The sequence below is a fragment of the Sorex fumeus genome, unplaced genomic scaffold, assembly GCF_029834395.1.
Source record: "Sorex fumeus unplaced genomic scaffold, SorFum_2.1 ptg000122l, whole genome shotgun sequence".
Classification (NCBI taxonomy): Eukaryota; Metazoa; Chordata; class Mammalia; order Eulipotyphla; family Soricidae; genus Sorex; species Sorex fumeus.
In genome coordinates this window covers 37,799,377-37,819,387 of record NW_026606179.1, presented here as the reverse complement: position 1 = coordinate 37,819,387, position 20,011 = coordinate 37,799,377, and the positions used below count along the sequence as shown (strand labels likewise).

Genomic DNA, 20,011 nt, shown 5'->3' with positions numbered 1-20,011 from the left:
ATTATCCATATATACTAATCTGATTATATATGTGTGTATATAGATTTTATACACACACATATACACACACTCACGTACCTATGTTCAGCTGTGACTCTCAATTCAAAGTTCCCATTAAGTTTTTGTTCTGTTAAAAATGTTTCAAAATTCTACCTTAAATCAGTGTTCTTCAACCTTTTTCATCCCACAGAATAGTATCTGGCCTGCATCCCAGTCCATGGACCAGCAGTTACAACCACAGTGATAGATCAGGAGTTTCCAACCTTTTCACACCTTGCAGACTGGCATCTACAATAGTGTTAGCACTCATGGTTTTGATAGCTAAAGCTACTGCTCCTTACCACCACTAAAGCGTCTAATACCCTCCACCAATGTCCATATCTTACTTCAGTCCACCTCTTCTTTCCTCCCAGCTGCTCCCGTTGAGTTTTCAACATTGGGGACCTAGAAGCTCCACAGCTACTGGGAATGACTGGGAGGCAGTATGCAAGGATCAGGTACCTGATGCCTGGGTAGTGCAACAGTAGAACATACATCCTTTGATGATGGGACATGAGAAATAATCTACCAGAATAGTGGCCAGCTCAAACTCACTCACGTGCCAGGAAATATCTGCCTTTCATTTCAAAGTTCCTAAGTCTTAAATCTCTCGCCCTCTCTTAATGGAGATACTCTGCCCCTTCTCCTTGCATACAATGAGTTTCCTTGCAGATCTGGGGGTGAAATGCTCAGCCTGAGACAGCTCTACAGAAGTAAGGCAAGTAGAAGGTCTCTGGCCATGGCAGAGACCCAAGAACTGGGTTCAAACCCCAGCAAGACTTTGATAGTACCAGGCCTGTTGGTAGTCTGCCCTGTGGAAGATACTGGCTAGTCCCCCTGGCTACTATACCCCTTTGTCTGTGCAAAGACACATTTCCATTAGTCTGGGGTGGCAGCAAGGGAAAATATTGACCATAGATTGTCTTATTGATCCAAGTTCCTGGATACATTATTTTACTTACCAAAATGAGCTGAGGAATGAGGCCCTCAGGAAAAAGAAACATTTAAAAAATTATATTAGGGGGTGAGGAATATGCCTCGAGTTGCATGCCTTGCATGGGCAAGGGTGGAGGGGCATGACTTTGATGCCCAGAAATGCACTCCCACCCTAATACCACAAGGTATAGTTAGTGAACTCTGGGAGAAGGCTGGTGGGAGCACTGCCAGAAATGCACCCACATACCCTAAAAATCTCCAACCACATGAGATGCCATTACAAACAATGCTAAAACTACTTACTGCTTACGATTCTGCATAAATACTTACTCAGCCATTAAAGCCCGAACTTTACCAGCAAAAAGGACAGGATCGCTTTTTTCTTCATCGTTGGGTACTTGAACAGGCATAAACTGAAAGACAAATACATCTGTCTCGAGCAATCCTTAGACTTCACGCATTAAGGGATCAACAAATTCATTGATAAATGATAAATCTATTAGATCCTGTGTCTTTCTAGCCCAGGGCTCCCTGATGAAACCTGCATATAACGCAACACTGGGCGTGGGCCCGAGAATCCTGGGAGAATCCTGGAGTGCAGCCCTGAGCTTCCCTGGGCAGGTATGAGCACGCCCTCTAGCTTTTCTGAACCAGCCCTCTCCCCAGCGCTAAAGAGCGGGTCTGGACCCCAGGGCTCTAAGCACATTATATGATCCCACAGGTCATGCAAGGAACTCATTTGAGCAGACTGGGGTTGTCAGTGCCAGGATCTAGGAGGCTGAAGGAGAAGTTCAAGGGAGAAGAGTATATTGTTCAATGTGCCCCTTAGGAATAAGCAAAATAAGCGATATGGATAATAGGAACAAATTTTTAAATAATCTTATCTTTTTAAGGGGGGTGGGGAATACACTCAGCAATGCTCAGAGCTTACTCCTAGCTCTGCACTCTGGAATTACTCCTGATGGGATTCAGGGGACCACACAAGATGCTGAGGATTGAACCTGGGTTGAAGGTTGCAAGGAAAGAGCCCAACATGCAAGGCAAGAGCCCAACCTGTTATACTATAACTCTGGCCCCCAAATCATCTTATTTTTAAAAAGACTGAGAAAGAGGGCGTGTGGGGTGGGTGGATTTGAGGAAGTGACCATAAATGGAACCTGTGGAGCTGGAGCAGCTGAGATCTTACTCCCAGGACTTCCTTTTTATCATTCCCACTCCTTTGTGTGAAAGTGTCCTTAGTCGCCAAGCATCTGTTAGAGTTGATCTTCTCTAGACATTCCTACACCCACTGTATTTGTATCATCTGATCAAACATTGGCATTTCCTCTGTGTTTTGTATTATCCTTAGTATTGGCTTTCTAGCTTTTTCCTAATACTCTATCCTGTTTTGTCATTTATAACTATACTCATTTCTCCAGTGAATATTCAGTGAGGCTTCATCTGTATGCACTGCACTTTAAATACATTTTATTTATCTAACATCCCACGGTCTGGGTGGGGTGCTTCAGTCATCACATATTTGAACCACCTACACTATAGTAGCGAGATCAACAGAGCACTATTCCTGCAGTAAAAAAAAGATCTGCAACTTAATAGAATAACCAGAACAAGAGAGAGCTCTGTATCATTACCCTTCCAATTATAGAGAGGGCTTAAAAGCCTAGTTAATTTGCTTAAAAATCATACAAGTCACCAGGATTCAGGCCAAGATCTGTCAGATTCTAAAACTTTGTCCTCACTGACCTAGCTTAATAAGAAGAAGAAAAGGAAGAATTGGAAATGATTATTTTGGCCAAGGGATAGAAGAAAATATGGAAAGAAGTATCAGTCAAAGAGCTAACATTTGATCTTGGCATTTAAAGGATGCACAGGATGCCACCAATAGCAACTATTTCTTGAATTAGAACTATGAAGTATCTACCATTTTAGGTGCTTATTATACATCATTTCTCTTCCACCTGATTTTAGTCATAAAGAATTGGGGTGCAGAAAGATGAAATGACTCACTCATGGGATCATGACTAATTTTCACTCAACAAGTTTCATCATGGAACCTCTTTGTGCCAGATGTTGCACTTGTGCCTTGGAGAGGGGACGGTGAAGCTGTCTCCTATGATGAGTTCTCTGGGCAGAGGCAAGAAATGTAGGGTACAAGATGACCAAGCCTCCCCAGTAAGGCACAGTGTCCACCAGACACTGTAGGTTGGGTAATCCACAGTAAGGGCTCTGCAGGGATGACGCTCCCAGCAGTTCCTGAGCAAGTTCTTCCACTTCTACTTGGTAAAGGGAAACCATGGCTCAAAGAGATGCAACAATCTATCTAAGATCACACACAAGTGGCGGGGCCATGATGTGTAAGAGAATGAAAGCTCTGGGTCCCTGACGCCCACTGGGGACGCCTGGGGGCCTATTTTCAAGCATCACATCAAGGAGGCAAGGGCCCTGAAGACTCTAAGACAGGGCTATGAAGGGAGGGAGTGACCTGGTCAGGTCCTGCTTCTGAGCAGGCCCCCTCAGGAATAAGGGGCGGGTAAGTCAGGAGAGAAAAAAGCACAAGCAAGGGGCTTCCTCTGATTTTTTCGCACTGTGGTTGCCAGTGAGAGAAAAAAGCCGGGGAGAGAGGAAGCAAGACACAGTGGACACTGTGGGGCCAAGTGTGGGAAGGAGCAGAGAATGAGGCTCACCCTGTCCTGTGCTTTCCACATTCCCTGGGCTGCTTGTTCTCCTCTCCCAGGCTTGCTTCTGTCTGCACCTGACCTACTCAGTGCCTCAACTCAGTCCTGTGGTTCTTAGCAAGTTCATTTAGCCTTTCTGGGCCTCCGTTTCCCCTTTTGTCAGATTAAAAAAAAAAACCCTGTGTATTCTTCGTACTTCTTTCCAACTGGAATTCTACAGCTTTTCACTTTGCACCCAGTTATTCCTTCAGATTCTAAAAATAAAGTGAGCCACCAGAGGTCTCCACATCCCTTACCTATCCAGAGCTTTAATTGTTTCTCAAATGGCCCTCCATTCCTTCTAGGAAAATCTTACATGCTTACTGTGAAACGTAAGGGAGAGAACTGCACAATAAAATTTGGGCCAGAGAGACAGTATAAGGGTTAGGGGGTTTGCCTTCCTTGAAGCTGACTCAGGTTCAATACCTGACGCCATATATGGTCTGCTGTGTGCAGAGCCAGAGTAAGGCCTGCACACCACCAGGAATCTGCCTGAGCACAGAGCCCAATAAGCCCTCTGCGTGTGACTCAAAAACACAAAACAAAACTGAACAAAACCAAAATAAAACCGATGTTCATACATCTGCTAAAATTAATACAGTTTTAAAGATTGTACTATATATAATGCTTCACTTAAAAATCTGGGGGTGGTGTCTCCCAAGCAGTGTTTACGAGGTTTAGGGGCCCCTCCTGGGGTTTCTTGATCAATGTGAGCATCCAAGGAGGCACTGCTTCTTGGGTGCCCATGATACTCAATTACCCTGGTCGAGCTGAACACCTCTAGGGCTGTACCCAGCAATGCTTGAGGGACCATGTGGTGCTAGGGATTGAATTGGTTAGTTGCATGCAAACCCTGCACCTACACCCTCTACTATCTCTCCAACACTCATAATTCTACATTTTCAAAATAATTAATTTGGATAGACAGCTAGTACAGAGGGTAGGATGCTTGTCTTGCACGCAGCTAGCTGATTGGGGTTCGAACCCCAGCAACCTATATAGTCCCCTGAGCCTACCAGGAGTGATTCCTGAGTGCAGAGCCAGGAGTAACCTCTGAGCATCGCCAGGCAGGTGTGGCCCCAAACAAACAAACAAACAAACAAAGTAATCGATCATTTATAATACATTGTATTATAAATTTTTTATAGGTCATAAAATCACATGATGAAAAGCCTGAAAAGTAAATCACTGCTCCACCAAACAGAACACAGGGAATTGTGGATTTGCTTCTTTCTCATTCAGGTCAGAGTCTCCACGAAAATGAATTTTTAATAACTCTCATATTGGCATGGCATTTTATTCTTGAGGAGAAAAACTCCAATGAGAATGCAAAATAATTAAAAGCCCGGATTTGACCCATGACTCTTGAGAAGCAATTCTCCGGAAATTCTAATAAAAAGCTCCCTCTCCCCGGACAAGATCTTGTTCTCTCTCTCTCAGACACACACACACATTCACATTTTGTATAGAGACATTCATGGCGGAGGGCATACACATCCCCTTTGTTTGGGATGGAAGATAGGCCAAAAGCAAGGGGCAGAACGGGATAGCCATTAGCTGTCTTCTAACACACTTAAAATACCTCAAAGACATCCTTTCCCACCTTTGTCTTCTCTCATCACCTGATGGCCCATCAAACCGTCGGGAGTTATGGTCCCAAACCTGGACAGAGCCACTTGTTTTGTTTTTTCTTGCTGTAGGTTTTATTATTATTATTATTATTATTATTATTATTATTATTATTTGGGCTGAAGTGATAGCACAGCAGTAGGGCGTTTGCCTTGCACGCAGCCAACATGGCCGGCCCGAGTTCGATTCCCCCGCTCCTCTCGGAGAGCCCGGCAAGCTACTGAGAGTATCTCACCTGCACGGCAGAGCCTGGCAAGCTACCGGTGATGTATTTGATATGCCAAACACAGTAACAACAAAGTCTCCAATGGAGACGTTACTGGGCCCGCTCGAGCAAATCAATGAACAATGGGAGGACAGTGACATTATTATTATTATTATTATTATTATTATTATTATTATTATTTAATTTTCATTAGTGAAACACCATGAGGTACAGTTGTAGACTTACAAATTTTTGTGCTTGGGATTCAATTATACAATGACCAATACCCATCCCTCCAGCAATGCCCATTCTCCACCACCACTGATCCCAGTATCCCTCCCACCCCCCATCTCCCCCATCCCACCCTGCCTCTGTGGCAGGGCATTCCCTTAGGGATAGAGCCACTTGTGCCATCTGTACCTCGGCCATTCAAACCAATATAACTCATCTCCTCTGCTAAGTTCTTCAGTGGCTTCTCCCCTGGTTCTACTTTGGTCACAAAACCTCACAGTGAACCACACGACTGACCATCCCTCATCCCTTCCTCTCCTGCAGTATCTGCCTGTCTCCCCTGGTTTAGAGCCACACAATACAAATGGCCCTCCCACCACCTAGAAATATCCCTTCTGCCACAGTCCTGGTGCCCATCACAAACCTGGGGTCACCTTCCCGAATCCTGCCTTCCCGCTCCATTGGAGCTCAGAGAAAAGCCTGAACACCTCGCAGGTGGCACTGCCACAGACTCCCCTGCATTTCCACTGGTCCTTAAAGCTGCTTGGCAGTGCTGGTCCTCTTTAATACTGAGTCCTAAGGACTGCCTCTGAATATTAAAAGATTTCTCTATGTGTCTGGTTTCGCCAAAAATCTTTCCTCTCTCTTCAATCTAGGCAGATGTGCCAAAATATACCATCTCAGTGGAGAGTCTGTTTGGAAACTCACTGCGACCTAGCTGCTTGGCTGTTTCAGCTCGGCCACTCTTGTGTTTCACTATTTCCTACCTGGCCTGTGCTATTTAGGAAGCCTTCTCTGAACTGCCACTCATGTCGGAGTTCAAAGGCAGGGCCCTCAAAAGAAACCCAGCTGTAAACGTCCCCTCCTAGGAAGTTCCAACAAACAGGTTGGGTAGACTCTCCAAGAGGTTAAGGAAAACAGGAAGTAAATATCACTCCCAAATGTACTTTACCACAAACTATATCTCCCAACTATTCTTTTTCTTCTTTTTTTTTTTTTTGGCTTTTTGGGTCACACCTGGCAATGCACAGGGGTTACTCCTGGCTCTGCACTCAGGAATTATCCCTGGTGGTGCTCAGGGGACCATATGGGATGCTGGGAATCGAACCTGGGTTGGCCGCGTGCAAGGCAAACGCCCTACCCGCTGTGCTATTGCTCCAGCCCTCCCCCAACTATTCTTCTGAGGTTCTATTCACCCTCCCAAAAATCCTCCCCCCATTCCCTAAGCACTGTATAATTCCCTTCTCTCTCCCCTATTAGGACTCAAGTCTCTTGCTTTGGGGGCGGGGGTAGGGAGTGGTATTCACTTCTATTTTCCTTTGCTGATCTGTTGCACATAATTTTAAAAATGGACTAACTGGTTTACCTTTCTCCTGCTAAGCTGCTTGCTATACTGGCTTATTTTAGGGACCATGTATTGAGCCTCGGGGGTCCAAGGCAGTTGACCCCGCATACCCCCATACTCAGCCCACGTGGATTTTTCAGCACTTTTCCCCACTGCATAGAAGACTGGGTGTACATCTCCATTCCTTACCCATCCATCCCTATCCAGTATCATCACCCCTTTAGCAAGCTGGCCTACACCATCCTGCCCAAGTGAAGTGGACACTAACTGCCCTGTTTTCCACACCAATAGCTCCTGTCTGTGCTTTTTGTCCCCGCATCTGTGGTCTCCGCTTAGGCCTCATAAAGTCAGACTCCAGAGAGTCACCTGTCCTCAGCCCTATGATCCCTGAGGCAGAGATAGTCTTTCTCAGAAAGACTTGCTATTAGCACAACCAGAAGACATCAGTCTTCTAGACCTTATCAAGTACATTCCTTTCCATGAAATAAATATATTACAAGGAGGAAGACTAATGAATGATGATGCAATGTGCAATCTCTTCTTTTTTCAAGGAACAGAAAATAATATCAACAGGCTAGTCTTAGCAATGGTGTAGCTCTAAGTCTTCCTGTGATTCTTCTTTTTAGTCCTCAAAAAAGAAGAAAGGTAGATACAAGCACAGTTGCTTCTTCCTTCCCCAGAGAACAGAAAAGTCTTATGATCAGGGAAATGAAAGTCAATGCTTAGTCAACACAAACCACAAGCCAGCACCAAGGAATCATTAAATTCTCATAACCTTATAGAGAAGTTTAAGGAACCTTCTTAACCACATACAGATAAAAAGGAGCAGAACCGGAAAGAAAACCCCAGCTGATATCATTCTGATACTACTCTATTCCTCTTCAACTACTTAGTACTACCAGAATTTAAGAAGACATATGTTTTGTTAGGTCAAGTATGCATGCGATGTGTATATGTTTGTATGTATGTGGTTTGTATGTGATGAAGGATTTCTAACAGGTCTGGCCTATTCTCTAATTTATTTATTTTGGGGCCTCCCAGGTAGTGCTTAAAAGTGCCCAGGGGTCCCACTTAGGGATTCCCAGACAACTGGGCTGGTAGTTCAGTGCTAGGTCTGAGTACATGGTGTTGCTCAGGTCCTGGAGTGCTACGGATTACCTAGGTCAACCCTGTGCTACCCGGGGGTCTACATCACCACACCTGGCAGTGCTCAGGGCCTCCATGGCTATACCCAGCAATGCTCAGGGAACCATCTGATGTAAGCGGTCAAACCAGGGTTAGCTGCATGCAAGTCATGTGCTTTAATCCCTATATTCTCTTACTGATCCTTAAAATGCTCATGTTTAGATTTAAAACTCTAAGGTTTTAGACTGTTTGGGTATTTAAATAAAGTATATGTATAGATTTAGGTCTTCCATAAGTTATTAGCTCTCTGGAGATTTTTCACTTGATCACTTGACTTCCTGTTAATCATCGATTTGCTCGAGCCGTCATCAGTAACATCTCCATTAGTCCCTGTCATGTGCTAGTGTAGCCCAATGGCGTCTGTTCGTTCTAGGAACACGAAGAGCCTCAACTTGATCATTCAGGGTCTTGACGAAGAAGTCTGACCATCCTGTAGGTGCGTGGCCACACGGTCTTTTGACATACCATGGAATCCAGTCGGTAATGGCTCTAGTCCAGCGGTCGATTCCAAATCTCATTACGTCTACAGCCCATCTGATTTTCAATGCCTTGGCAAATGAGACAGTGTCCCTGATTCGTGACCATTGATGGAGGTTGGAAGTCCGGATTCTTTCTCTCATTTGACTGAAATGTGATACTCCAAGCATAGCTCTTTTGATTCCTCTTTGGGAGACCTGAATAGAGTTCTCATCCTGTTTTCGTAGGGCCAGGTCTCTAGGCATATGTTAATGCAGGAAGAACAGTGGAATCAAAGAGATGTGCCCAGAGCCAGAGGTTCTTCATCCTCTTAGCTATTTCTTCAACGCTCTTGAAGGCGTTCCAAGCTGCTCTCTTCCTCCTGCGCAACTCAGATACCAGGTCATTTTTCATGTTGACTTCTCGATCGAGGTACACATAACTGTTACATTCGGAGATGGTCGTTCCATTGAGAGCGAATGGAATGTCAGGAACAAGATTGTTTCTCATAAACATTGTCTTTGTGAGATTCAGCTGAAGTCCGATCTTTCCACACTCACGGTCAAAGTCGGCCAGTATTTGTGCCACTTGGCTAATATTTGGTGTTATTAGAACAATGTCATCAACAAAGTGGAGGTGGTGTAGTTGTCGGCTATCTATCTTCACTCCCATTCCTTCCCATTCCAGTTGTCGCATGACGTTCTCAAAAGTGGCACTGAAGAGTTTCGGTGAAATGGTATCACCCTGCCGAACCCCTCTCTTGACATGGATGATCACTTCTTTGTAGAATGGTGAGATCCTGGTAGTGAATCTGTAATACAGCTCACAGAAGATCCTGATATATTGAGTATGAATGCCCTGATTGGCTAGGGCTTCGATGACCACTTCAGTCTCAATATAATCGAAGGCCTTCTTTAAATCAATGAACGTTAGACAGAGCGGCATCTTGAACTCACGAGAAACCTCAATGAGCTTGGTTATCAATAAGCTGGAGATTTTTAGAGTGATATAAATTTATAGGTATTGAGCATCATACTGATTATTAATTATAATCTTTTCATAAACATAAATTTTAATTTTTAATGAAAAAGTTATTTATAATTAAAGAACTTACCACCAAAAAATAATTTGCTGACCTAATTAATGCCAGTCACTATTAGCTCACTATGAGCATTTCCAAGTTTTCCAAAGGAAAAAAGTGTGTCTTTATAAGCAAAGGGCTGGAGCAATAGCACAGTGGTAGGGTGTTTGCCTTGCACGCAGCCAACATGGCCGACCCGAGTTCGATTCCTCCGCCCCTCTCGGAGAGCCCGGCAAGCTACCAAGAGTATCTCGCCCGCACGGCAGAGCCTGGCAAGCCACCCATGATGTATTTGATATGCCAAACACAGTAACAACAAAGTCTCCAATGGAGACGTTACTGGGCCCGCTTGAGCAAATCGATGATCAACGGGAGGGCCTTTACTTTACTTTACTTTACTATAAGCAAATCACTTTCTTTTTCTTTTCTTTTTTTAAAAATTTTATTGAATCACCATGAGATAGTTACGAGCTTTCATGTTTGGGTTACAATCACACAATGATCAAACACCCCTCCCTCCACCAGAGCACATTCCCCACCACCAATATCCCTGGTATACCCTGCCCTTCCCCACCCTCCCCCTGCCTCCACAGCAGACATGATTTCCCATAGTCTCTCTCTACTTTTGGGCATTATGGTTTATAATACAGACCCTGAGAGGTTATCATGTTTGGTCCTTTATCTACTTTATGCACACATCTCCCATCCCGACCAATTCCTCCAGCCATCATTTTCTTAGTGATCCCTTCTCTATTCCATCTGCCTTCTCCCCTTAAGCAAATCATTTTCATGCCATCTATGCTATAAGATAATCATTTGAAGTCAATGAGCTTTGCATTCAAACTGAGGTGGATTCTATGAAGAAGGATGCCATAAGGTAAGGGTGAGCAAGAGTAAGAAATCCTCCAGCTATAACCCAGTCCCCAGGGGCTGCACATAGCAAAATCTGGCATGGCTCACTTTCTCTCTCATGAGGTAAACTAGCAATATCTTGGTTTATGTCATGCTTGGGGATGTTTCCTCCAAGCTATTTTATTCTCTATGGCCCTAAGCCCTGTGCTTACAAGGGCATGCTTGTACAGTGACTGGTTGATACAAGTGAGCACTAAGAGGTGCTGGAAGTACACTCATTAGGCCACTTTATGATGCCAAGTCTACCTTTCAGTAGAGGCATCACTCCACAAGGATACTGAAGATCAGTCACAGAAGGTCTGGGGCTTGGAACTGACTCACAACATTTTTAAAGATCCAAAAATCAATAAACGAGTCGCTTTTCAAAAACAAGTCTCAGTGGTGGGGAAACAGGAAAGAAAGGAGGAGGAAGAGGTATGGGAGAATACTTCTAAATATGACTTTCTTTAGATTGTAGATACATTGATTTTAATAATCAATGAGACAGATGCTCATCATGAATGAGGGAGACCAGTAAACACAAACGGTCTAGCTATGAGCAGCCTAAGATGACCTCACATGAGCAGAGTCCAAATACCCAGCAGTTCTCAGGGCTTAGTCTTGGCTCTGTGCCCAGGGATCACTCCTGGCAAGGCTTGGGGGACCATATGCAGTTCCTGGGATTGAAACTGAGGTTGGCTATGTTAAAGGCAAGACCCTCTCTCTCCAGCCTTCCAAGTTCATTTTTAAGACCTTAAAACTCAAAATTTGTGTTATGAAGGATGTTGGAAAGGCCCATTTCAGATTCAAAACTACACATTCTTGAATAACATGCTCTGAATCAGGTTCACCTAATTAATATCCAGAAGTATGTTCTACAATCATATGTTGTCACTGTAACCATCCTCCCGTTGTTCATCAATTTGCTCGAGCGGGCCCAGTAACATTATGAGACTTGTTACTGTGTTTGGCATATCGAATACATCATGGGTATGCACAGGCTTTGCTGTGCAGGCAAGATACTCTCGGTAGCTTGCCGGGCACTCTGAGAGAGCGGAGGAATCGAACTCGGGTCGGCCATGTTGGCTGCATGAAAGGCAAATGCCCTACCTTCTGTGCTATTGCTCCAGCCCACAATCATATGTTACAAATAATAATTAAGGGTTCCATCAATTTTTAAAGGAAAACAGAAAAGAGAAGAGGATGCTTTTGAAGATGCAGGACAATGATGAGTGGGTCCACTCGGCATGCCACTGGTTCTTCTGAGCTGCCTGCCCAGCATGGGCCTCCCCTCAGGCCTGCTGAGAACTTGGGCCCTCAGGTGGGAATGGAACTTCAGATCCCAGGGATTTGGGCCCAGCGGTTTGCAGGTTACCTCCAAACAATATGGAATTAAAATTCAAAAAGGAAAATGTTAAGCCCCACTCATAGGTGGGGCTAGACTGATGGTACAGCAGGTACTTGCCTCGCATACAGCTGACCTGGATTCAATTCCTGGCATCCCATATAGTCCTCTCAGCTAGGAGTGATTCCTGAGGGCACAGCCAGGAATAACCCTAGAATGCCAGGTGTGACCCCAAAACAAAACAAATCAACAACAACCTCCTCCCCCATGCCCCGCCCATCAAAGGCTCATGGGTTAAAAGAGTTTTGGTGGGGCTAGAGCAATAGCACAGCAGGTAGGGTGTTTGCCTTGCACGCGGCTGACCTGGGTTTGACCTGGGTTTGATTCCCAGCATCCCATATGGTCCCCCGAACACCGCCAAGAATAATTGCTGAGTACATGAGCCAGAAATAACCCCTGTGCAGTGCCGGTGTGACCCAAAAAGGGAAAAAAAAGTAGCTTTGAAGACAGAGGATAAAGCTTATGGAGGATACTTGCCTTGCTTGTGTGAAGCCTGAGTTTGATTTCTGATATTGCTAAAATGAACAGATGAAAACAGAAAGCTATGAAAAGTAGCTTCAAGCACCTAAAATATAATCAAAACCTAAAGGCGAATTTGAAGTCCACAAATTCTGATTCTCTTGCTGCTCCCCACAGCCCCAGCACATCAATGCTCGACCGAGTCAGCTATTTGGAACTGGCAGCTGTTTCACACTAGTTGGGAGCCATTTGTGGAGTTCCAGAACAAAGGAGTCATTCTTCTCGGTGCCAGAAAACCATCCAAACAGCTCTAAGAACCAGCTGGAGAATAAAAATATTGTAATTTTTTTTTCAAAATGAAAAAGTAAAGAAAGCTGTGACACAGAAAGGAAATGTGGTAATAGTTGTCAGAGGGGGAGAAATTAAATAAGAAAAATCTTTGGTGCTCTGCTATATGGTAGTCTTATCACTGGCATGTGCTAGATTTAAAAACAAACATAGTTCTAGATGCTTTTCCACATCTGTTGCTGAAGAGGGGAAATCTGGAGGAAAGGAGAAGAGGGGTTTATACTGGATTTGCAAATATGCAGAGAAGACATAAATTGGCCATTTGAAGTGTGCTACTCTCTTTTTAAAGAAAGAAAACAAAGTTAGACTATCTGAGCAGCTATTAAGGAAGGAGGTGCCATGCTCAAAGTACCTGGAAATAATTTGATATAGTTTCCTGAAATACTGTCTTTTCAACACATTTTCAGGAAATTCCCAGACCAAAAAAAAAAAAAAAAGGTTCTATTGTCAAAATACTTCAGTAAAATGGAGATGTGGAGATGTTTTGCAAGGAGAAACCAAACTTGATTCACTTCCTCCCACCTTACCACTTCCTAAACTGACCGAGAACAGAGTAATCGTTTCTCTACTCATCGAAGTACAGACCAAGAACGAGGTGTTCGTTTCGAGAGAGGGGCTAGGCTGGTGGGGGAAGGTGACACATGAGCAAACACCAGAACTTCGAAGGCAGGCAGACAATATGCAAGTCTCAAAACAACCCTTCACTAAAGCCAAACTGAATTTGAAATAGAATAGTTTAGTGTAACTAACACCTAAAGGACTCAGGGATCTAACAGAGGAAAGGGGTATCTGCTTGGGACTTCCCCCTACGGTCCTGCATTTCGACCATGGGCCCTCGCTGTCCAACTCCAATTACCAAGATTAACTCTAGACTTCCACCCTACAATCCTCACAGACTCCAGTACTTTGGGATCCACCATTTTTTTCTTTTTGTGGGGGGAGGGAGTTGTTTGTTTGGGGTCATACCTGGCAGTGCTCGGGGATTACTCCTGGATCATTTGAAGATCACTTCTGGAGAGGCTTGGAGGACCATGTGAGGTGCCAGGGCTTGAACGGAAATTGGCTGAACCCAAAGTGCCTTGCCCACTGTATTTGATCTCTTGGCCCCTACCATGCTGAATCTCTTCAGAGGTAACCAGAGGCTATCACTAAGTCCAGTTAGACTGGAACTAAGCTTCAGTTTAACCAATTCTTAACAATTTGGTCAGAATTTTTTTTTAATGTAGGAGTACTGCTATTTATTCAGCCACTGATTAGCTGATTGAATTGGGCATGAACTCTACCTTGCCTTTTTTTCTTTTCATTTTTTATAATTTTATTTATTGAATCACTGTGAGATCAGTCACAAAGCTTTCAGGTTTAAGTCTCGGTCATACAATGAAACAACCATACCTTCACCAGTGCCCATTCTCTACCCCCCAAAACCCCAGTGTACTCCCATCCCACACTCTCCCCCTACCTGTGGGACAGATGATTTCCACATTACCCTCTCTCCCTACTTTGATTACATTCAATATTTTGACACCAGACCCACCATTATTATTTGGAATTCTACCCCAACACTCAGATCTTCTGAAAAGGCAACAGTAGACAATTTGTTTTCTATTGCTGGTTATGAATAACATATGATGTTGCGTGGCTGCAGTAGTGGCTGCACGATTTTGAAATTCCGAAATTTTAACAATTAAATCTGGAGGGATTTCTGCCAAAACCTGCTGGGTTCCGAGATTTGTTCCTGAGTCTCTTGGATCATGGCCGTTGAACAGCTTATCCAGAATTTTCAGGATAATCTGATTCCATCCCACTAGGACTACCATTATTTTTTTCTAGCTCTTGCCTGCCAGTCACTCTAACTCACACAGAAAGGCAGTTCTTGGAGGAATCTCTGAGCTGCCTCCCGCACTGTCTACATGATGCGGAAGGTGGATTCTGACCTCTAGGCCTTCTCCCACCACCCTGAGGAGCAGCCCTCAGTTCTCACATAGTGTCTTCTCCAGGGAACTGAGGGTGGTCATTATGGCTACAACAACTTTCGTGAGGACAGAAGGATCTCACACCCCTTGGCAGAGATCAGCATGGAAAGGAAGACGAAGAGAGGATGGCACAAATCTGGCTGGTCAGGAAGTGATGCGCTGAAAGTTCCCAGAAAGGAGAGAGGCTTCCTAACACTGATCTGAGGCCTAGATTTAAGAGTCTGTGTTGAAATACACAGTTGCCTATAAAGGCCACCAGGGCTTATGTAAAGGGGGCTTACTTCTTCTTATTTTTGTTCATCATGTCTCTCTAGAACAGAAATTCAAAACAAAAGGCAAGGTCAAATCTCCAAGGCCACAATGTTGAATGACTTACCTCAACTTCCACCCTGGTGAAAGGCTGACAGAAAGTAAGGATGCAAAGTTGAAGGCTGAGGAGAGAAGAAAGAAGGTGGTACTTAGAGAGTATACAAATGCTCCCCCCTCCCCAATTCATTAGCCCCCTCTTCATTCCCTTCTTCACACACAATACCCGCTAGCTCACTTCTGACTATTCTGCATTGTAAACACAGTCGTAACATTTCTGGGCTTAGGCAAAAGTCTACTCACCAAATGCAATATTAAATATATACCTCATAGTGCTCCTGCTTACAAAGAAGTACATGTTCTATTTATGGGACAATGTTTCTGAAAAGTTTCAAATTTCAAAATGATTCTATTGTTCAGTCTCCTCAAAGAAAACTTTTGAAAGAGATGCTCCTACTAGCAACTTTCTGGTACATAGGAACTGAGTAAATAGATTTTACTGATTTCAAATAACAAACTAAAAATTGTTCATCCATGTCTCTGTTCTCAACTCTTCCATCTGAAATGGAACCTTTTACTATCAATCCCAAGCAAACAAAGCCAATTCACATGATTTACCTTAATTTTGTATTGACTTAAATCAAAGCTTTGGGATTCATTATTTGAATATTCTGCGCAGAAAACTGTGACTGGTGAAAAATATTTATGTGATAAGATATGGTCTCATTCGATTGAACTGTTCACATATTCAAATAACCAAACACTTTTTAGAACAGTTCTTCCCCCTTTTTATGCCATGTAGGTTGCATCTCCCTTATGTCACCTATGTTTGGTATAAAATGTCTTTCTTAGAATCTGAACCTAAGGTAGCACTTGGGGGAGGAGAGATAGAGAAAACTGTTTTAGAAGTAACTGACATAGTGCTGAAAATAATACAAAGTCTATCTGAGGATAAATGTGAGAGGGGGAGTTAACAGTCATTACTGTAATGTGGCATTTCAACAAAAGAAAAGTTGTGCCTTTTGAAGGTTTGGTGTTTATAAGTCCTAATTTTTTTTTTAGAAAAATTGACTGTGCTTGCTTTCTTTTTTGAATTCTCTCCGTTTTTTCCTTGCTTTTTTTACACATATCCCAAATTAGAAGTTGGATTAACTAAGTCACTTTATTTTTCTAGTCATGTTCCTTCTTCCAGAAAAGCCTCCCATTTGATCTTCCTGTCTACCCAAATGACTACAAAACCAAAAAAAGTAAATCCGAAGTAACTATGTCCAAAAGGAACTTAATCTGCAAAAGCCCCAAGAATTACATAGCTCAGGAAATATAAATACACAACCTGCATAATTTCTTAGGCCATGTTAAAAAGTGCTTTTTTTAAAGAGAAATAAGTTAGTAAAAAAAAAAAAGCACTTTTTAACATAGCCTAAGAAATTAATTTTCCTTTATATGAAAGCTGAAAACCAGGAATCCAAGATCAGTCTTGATATGAAATATGTGTTTTAGCCAAATGAATAAACTAATTTCCCAGAGAGTTAAAGATCACAGCCTGACAAGGTATCTTGTATTATTTTCATTCTTTATTTCTGGTGTCCTTTACTTGCCTTCAACTAACCCAGACCCGAAACATAGCAGGGAAAGAATACATCTGTTAGGTGTTAATGCTTATGACCACATGTAGCTGACCCCCATCAGTTCCTTATTCTGATTAACACTGATTATTTCAAAACAATTTGCATACACACGCGCACATGTGCACACACATGCACACACACACACGCGTGCACGCGCACACACCAAAACCCATACACACTGGAGAAAACAAGCATGCAGTAGTTTTTTTTTATAACTGACTTTTAGAAGGTGTTTAAACCCTTAAAGGTATCTAAAGGCAAATGATTTTGTTTAAATATTTCCATAAGGCCCTCCCGTTGATCGTCGATTTGCTCGAGCGGACCCAGTAACGTCTCCATTGGAGACTTTGTTGTTACTGTGTTTGGCATATCGAATACGTCACAGGGAGCTTGCCAGGCTCTGCCGTGCGGGCGAGATACTCTCGGTAGCTTGCCGGGCTCTCCGAGAGGGGCGGAGGAATTGAACTCGGGTCGGCCGTGTTGGCCGCTTGTAAGGCGAACGTCCTACCGCTGTGCTATGTCACTTATTCGTGAGCAAGGTCATTTGAGCTTTGTATGTAATATTATCAAGACACTTTTGGGGATAGGGAAGTGGCTTAGTAATAGAGCAGTTGCCTTGCAATGTGTGATGCCTTGGGTTCAATCCTGGGCTTCACGTGTTGTGTTCAACACACACACACACACACACACACACACACACACACACACACCACATTCACTCACTCACTACTGGGTACGTCCCTGAGAAAAGTTCTGAAGTCCAGGTGACTTCATGACTCTCATCAAACTACAAATAGGCTCAGGCTCAGAAAAGGAACAAAATAATACATCACCTTAGTAAGACAAAGTAAGACTCTACATGTTCTGTCCTTTATAAAGGCCCATTTTACATCCACTTGCTTGATAATGAAATTAAATTTCTCCATCCTCTCCTAAATATTTATAGAAATTGCTGATCCCTATTCTTTTTAAATCCAAAAACAGAACTGAAAGCTGGGCTATTTTCTCAGATTAAATCAGACACATCACAGCTATATCAGGCCCCAGGATTCTACCATTCTTGACTGCAAACACCAATGTGGTAAGCCAGCAACTCAGACATGGGCGCTGAGACTGAAGGAAAAGTGAAGTATGATGCAAACTAAGTTATCGGAAATGTTTCTTAAAAATTGGTAGACACATGTGCTCTGGACTATGAAATCAAGAATTGGGATAGAAATACCCAAGACCAGATAGTATGTGTCGATAGTCTATTACCAGATTGACAACTAGAATTCTACACCTGGGATAAGCATAATTCAAAATTATGCTTTCTACAGTTTTGGCAGTCACAAGTTTGAAATACATAATTTGAAATGTTTACTTTCACAAAGTGAGGCTTTAAAAAAATTAAAAGAAGTAATAAGTTCTCCTTTGCTTTCCAAAAATAAAACTTATATAACTAGACTTACAACGTATATCCTTGCCATGTCCAAGTCACTGTGTCCTACAACAAAAGCATTGTAACTGTTAATCCGAGGAAAAACACCAACTGAAACAACAATTTTATTAAAATATTGATATTAACTTACTTTTTTGTGAATAAGAGGTAACATGTTAAAATAAGCAGGTTAAAATAACCTATCCATGAGCTCTTGAAGCTCCCCAGCCAAAGAGGTCTGCTTGCTTTGCAATAATCTATCTTTTGTACAGAACCAGTAATTCTTAATTTTGTTCTGGTGGGATCTGCAGATGGACCCAAAGCTTCAAAGAAACAAGGGCCCTCCCACTGAGCAGACAGCACTCTGCATTCTGACCTTTTTATTAGTATATTTATTTTTGGCTTGGAGTCATACTCAACAGTACTTGGGGGCTACTCTTAACTCTGCACTTAGGGGTTACTTCTGGTGACACTCAGAAAAACAAGTAAATCAAACCAGAGATCAAACCAAGTTGGCTGCATGCAAGATAAGCACCTTAACCCCTGCACTATCTCTCTGCACCCTCTTGTTCCAAATTTTTAAAGAGCTATAATACAGTTTTTTACTCTTAATATAAATGTAACAGAGTAATGTCCCTACAAAACCCAATGAACATTAGCTCTCAAATTATGTAGTGAAAAAGATAAAAGTTAGATTTTTTTCTTAATGCAAGATGTCCAAAGATGAGAAACCATCTACTGAAAAGAAAGTAGACTAGATCATAACTCTTAATTGTACATAACAATTAATAATTATATCTTGCCTTTTAATGTGAATTTTCTGGTAAAAGATGTTCCATTTAGGACCAAAATATCTCTCCAAAAACCTTATTTCAGGAAAAACAGTGTCTCAATAAGTATGCAGAAGACCACAATGAATTTTGTGGAACAGAAGAGACAATTTCCTGGGCAAAGGTGACCATTCTATAGGATAAAAGTCTTTTCAAATATCTTTTTAAGTTAATTATCAAAAGTCTCACAATTAATAATAACTGAGCATGTCATTTAGCATCGCTGCTATCCCCAATTTGTCATCGTGTCATCTTGCTACTTCAATTCCTTTCCACCAAAGATGACCACTGATTTTGAAAAACTTTCCTTCTAGGCTTAATGCAAATCAGAAACTTAGCCAGTTTAGGAGATGGCATCTAGAATCATATACCATTCTAATGACGATGGAGAGGAAACTGAAAAATAACTTACAGAAGCTTCATAATAGCAAAAGCAACATGAAATAAATAACAGAACTGTCAAATCTGTGCCTGCCTTGCAAGCTTTTAAAAACTAAATATTGCAAGTTTAATCATCAACTCCCACCATATATGTATTCCTAACATTGATTTTATTATAAAAAGGGATCTGAGAGAATGTATGCTACTTGAAATAGTTGAGATTCTTCTTCTAATAAAAGAAATACCATGCTTACCAGCTTATTTGGGTATCTGAGAAGGATGGGCTGTACCGGAACTCCTGGAATGAAGGCTCCTGAAACCACATCAAAATCATGTATGACTTCAGGTAAACACAATTCTTATAATAAAATAATTAGTAATAAATGGTATAGTCATATTAAATGCCTTAGAATACACATGAAAGAAGCTATTTGCAAAAAAAGACCAAAAAAACCTTTTTGCTAAAAGTTAGTAAATCTTAAGCAGTTGATATCATTTAAAATTGATATCATTTTAAAATTCAAAATTAAGTAAGCAGAGTGATGTGGT

At 42.4% G+C, this 20,011-nt stretch overlaps 1 protein-coding gene across 1 annotated transcript in view; it reads right to left on the bottom strand.

The window, feature by feature from the left end:
- LPCAT2 (lysophosphatidylcholine acyltransferase 2) overlaps positions 1–20,011 on the bottom strand; it is an 85,574-nt gene that overhangs the window by 45,644 nt on the left and 19,919 nt on the right. The window contains exons 6-9 of the mRNA XM_056136593.1: positions 19,717–19,775; positions 18,283–18,317; positions 15,274–15,328; positions 1,306–1,388 (exon numbers count right to left, since the gene is read on the bottom strand). Coding sequence (XP_055992568.1) covers positions 1,306–1,388; positions 15,274–15,328; positions 18,283–18,317; positions 19,717–19,775 — 232 coding nt within the window. The remainder of the gene's footprint in view (positions 1–1,305; positions 1,389–15,273; positions 15,329–18,282; positions 18,318–19,716; positions 19,776–20,011) is intronic.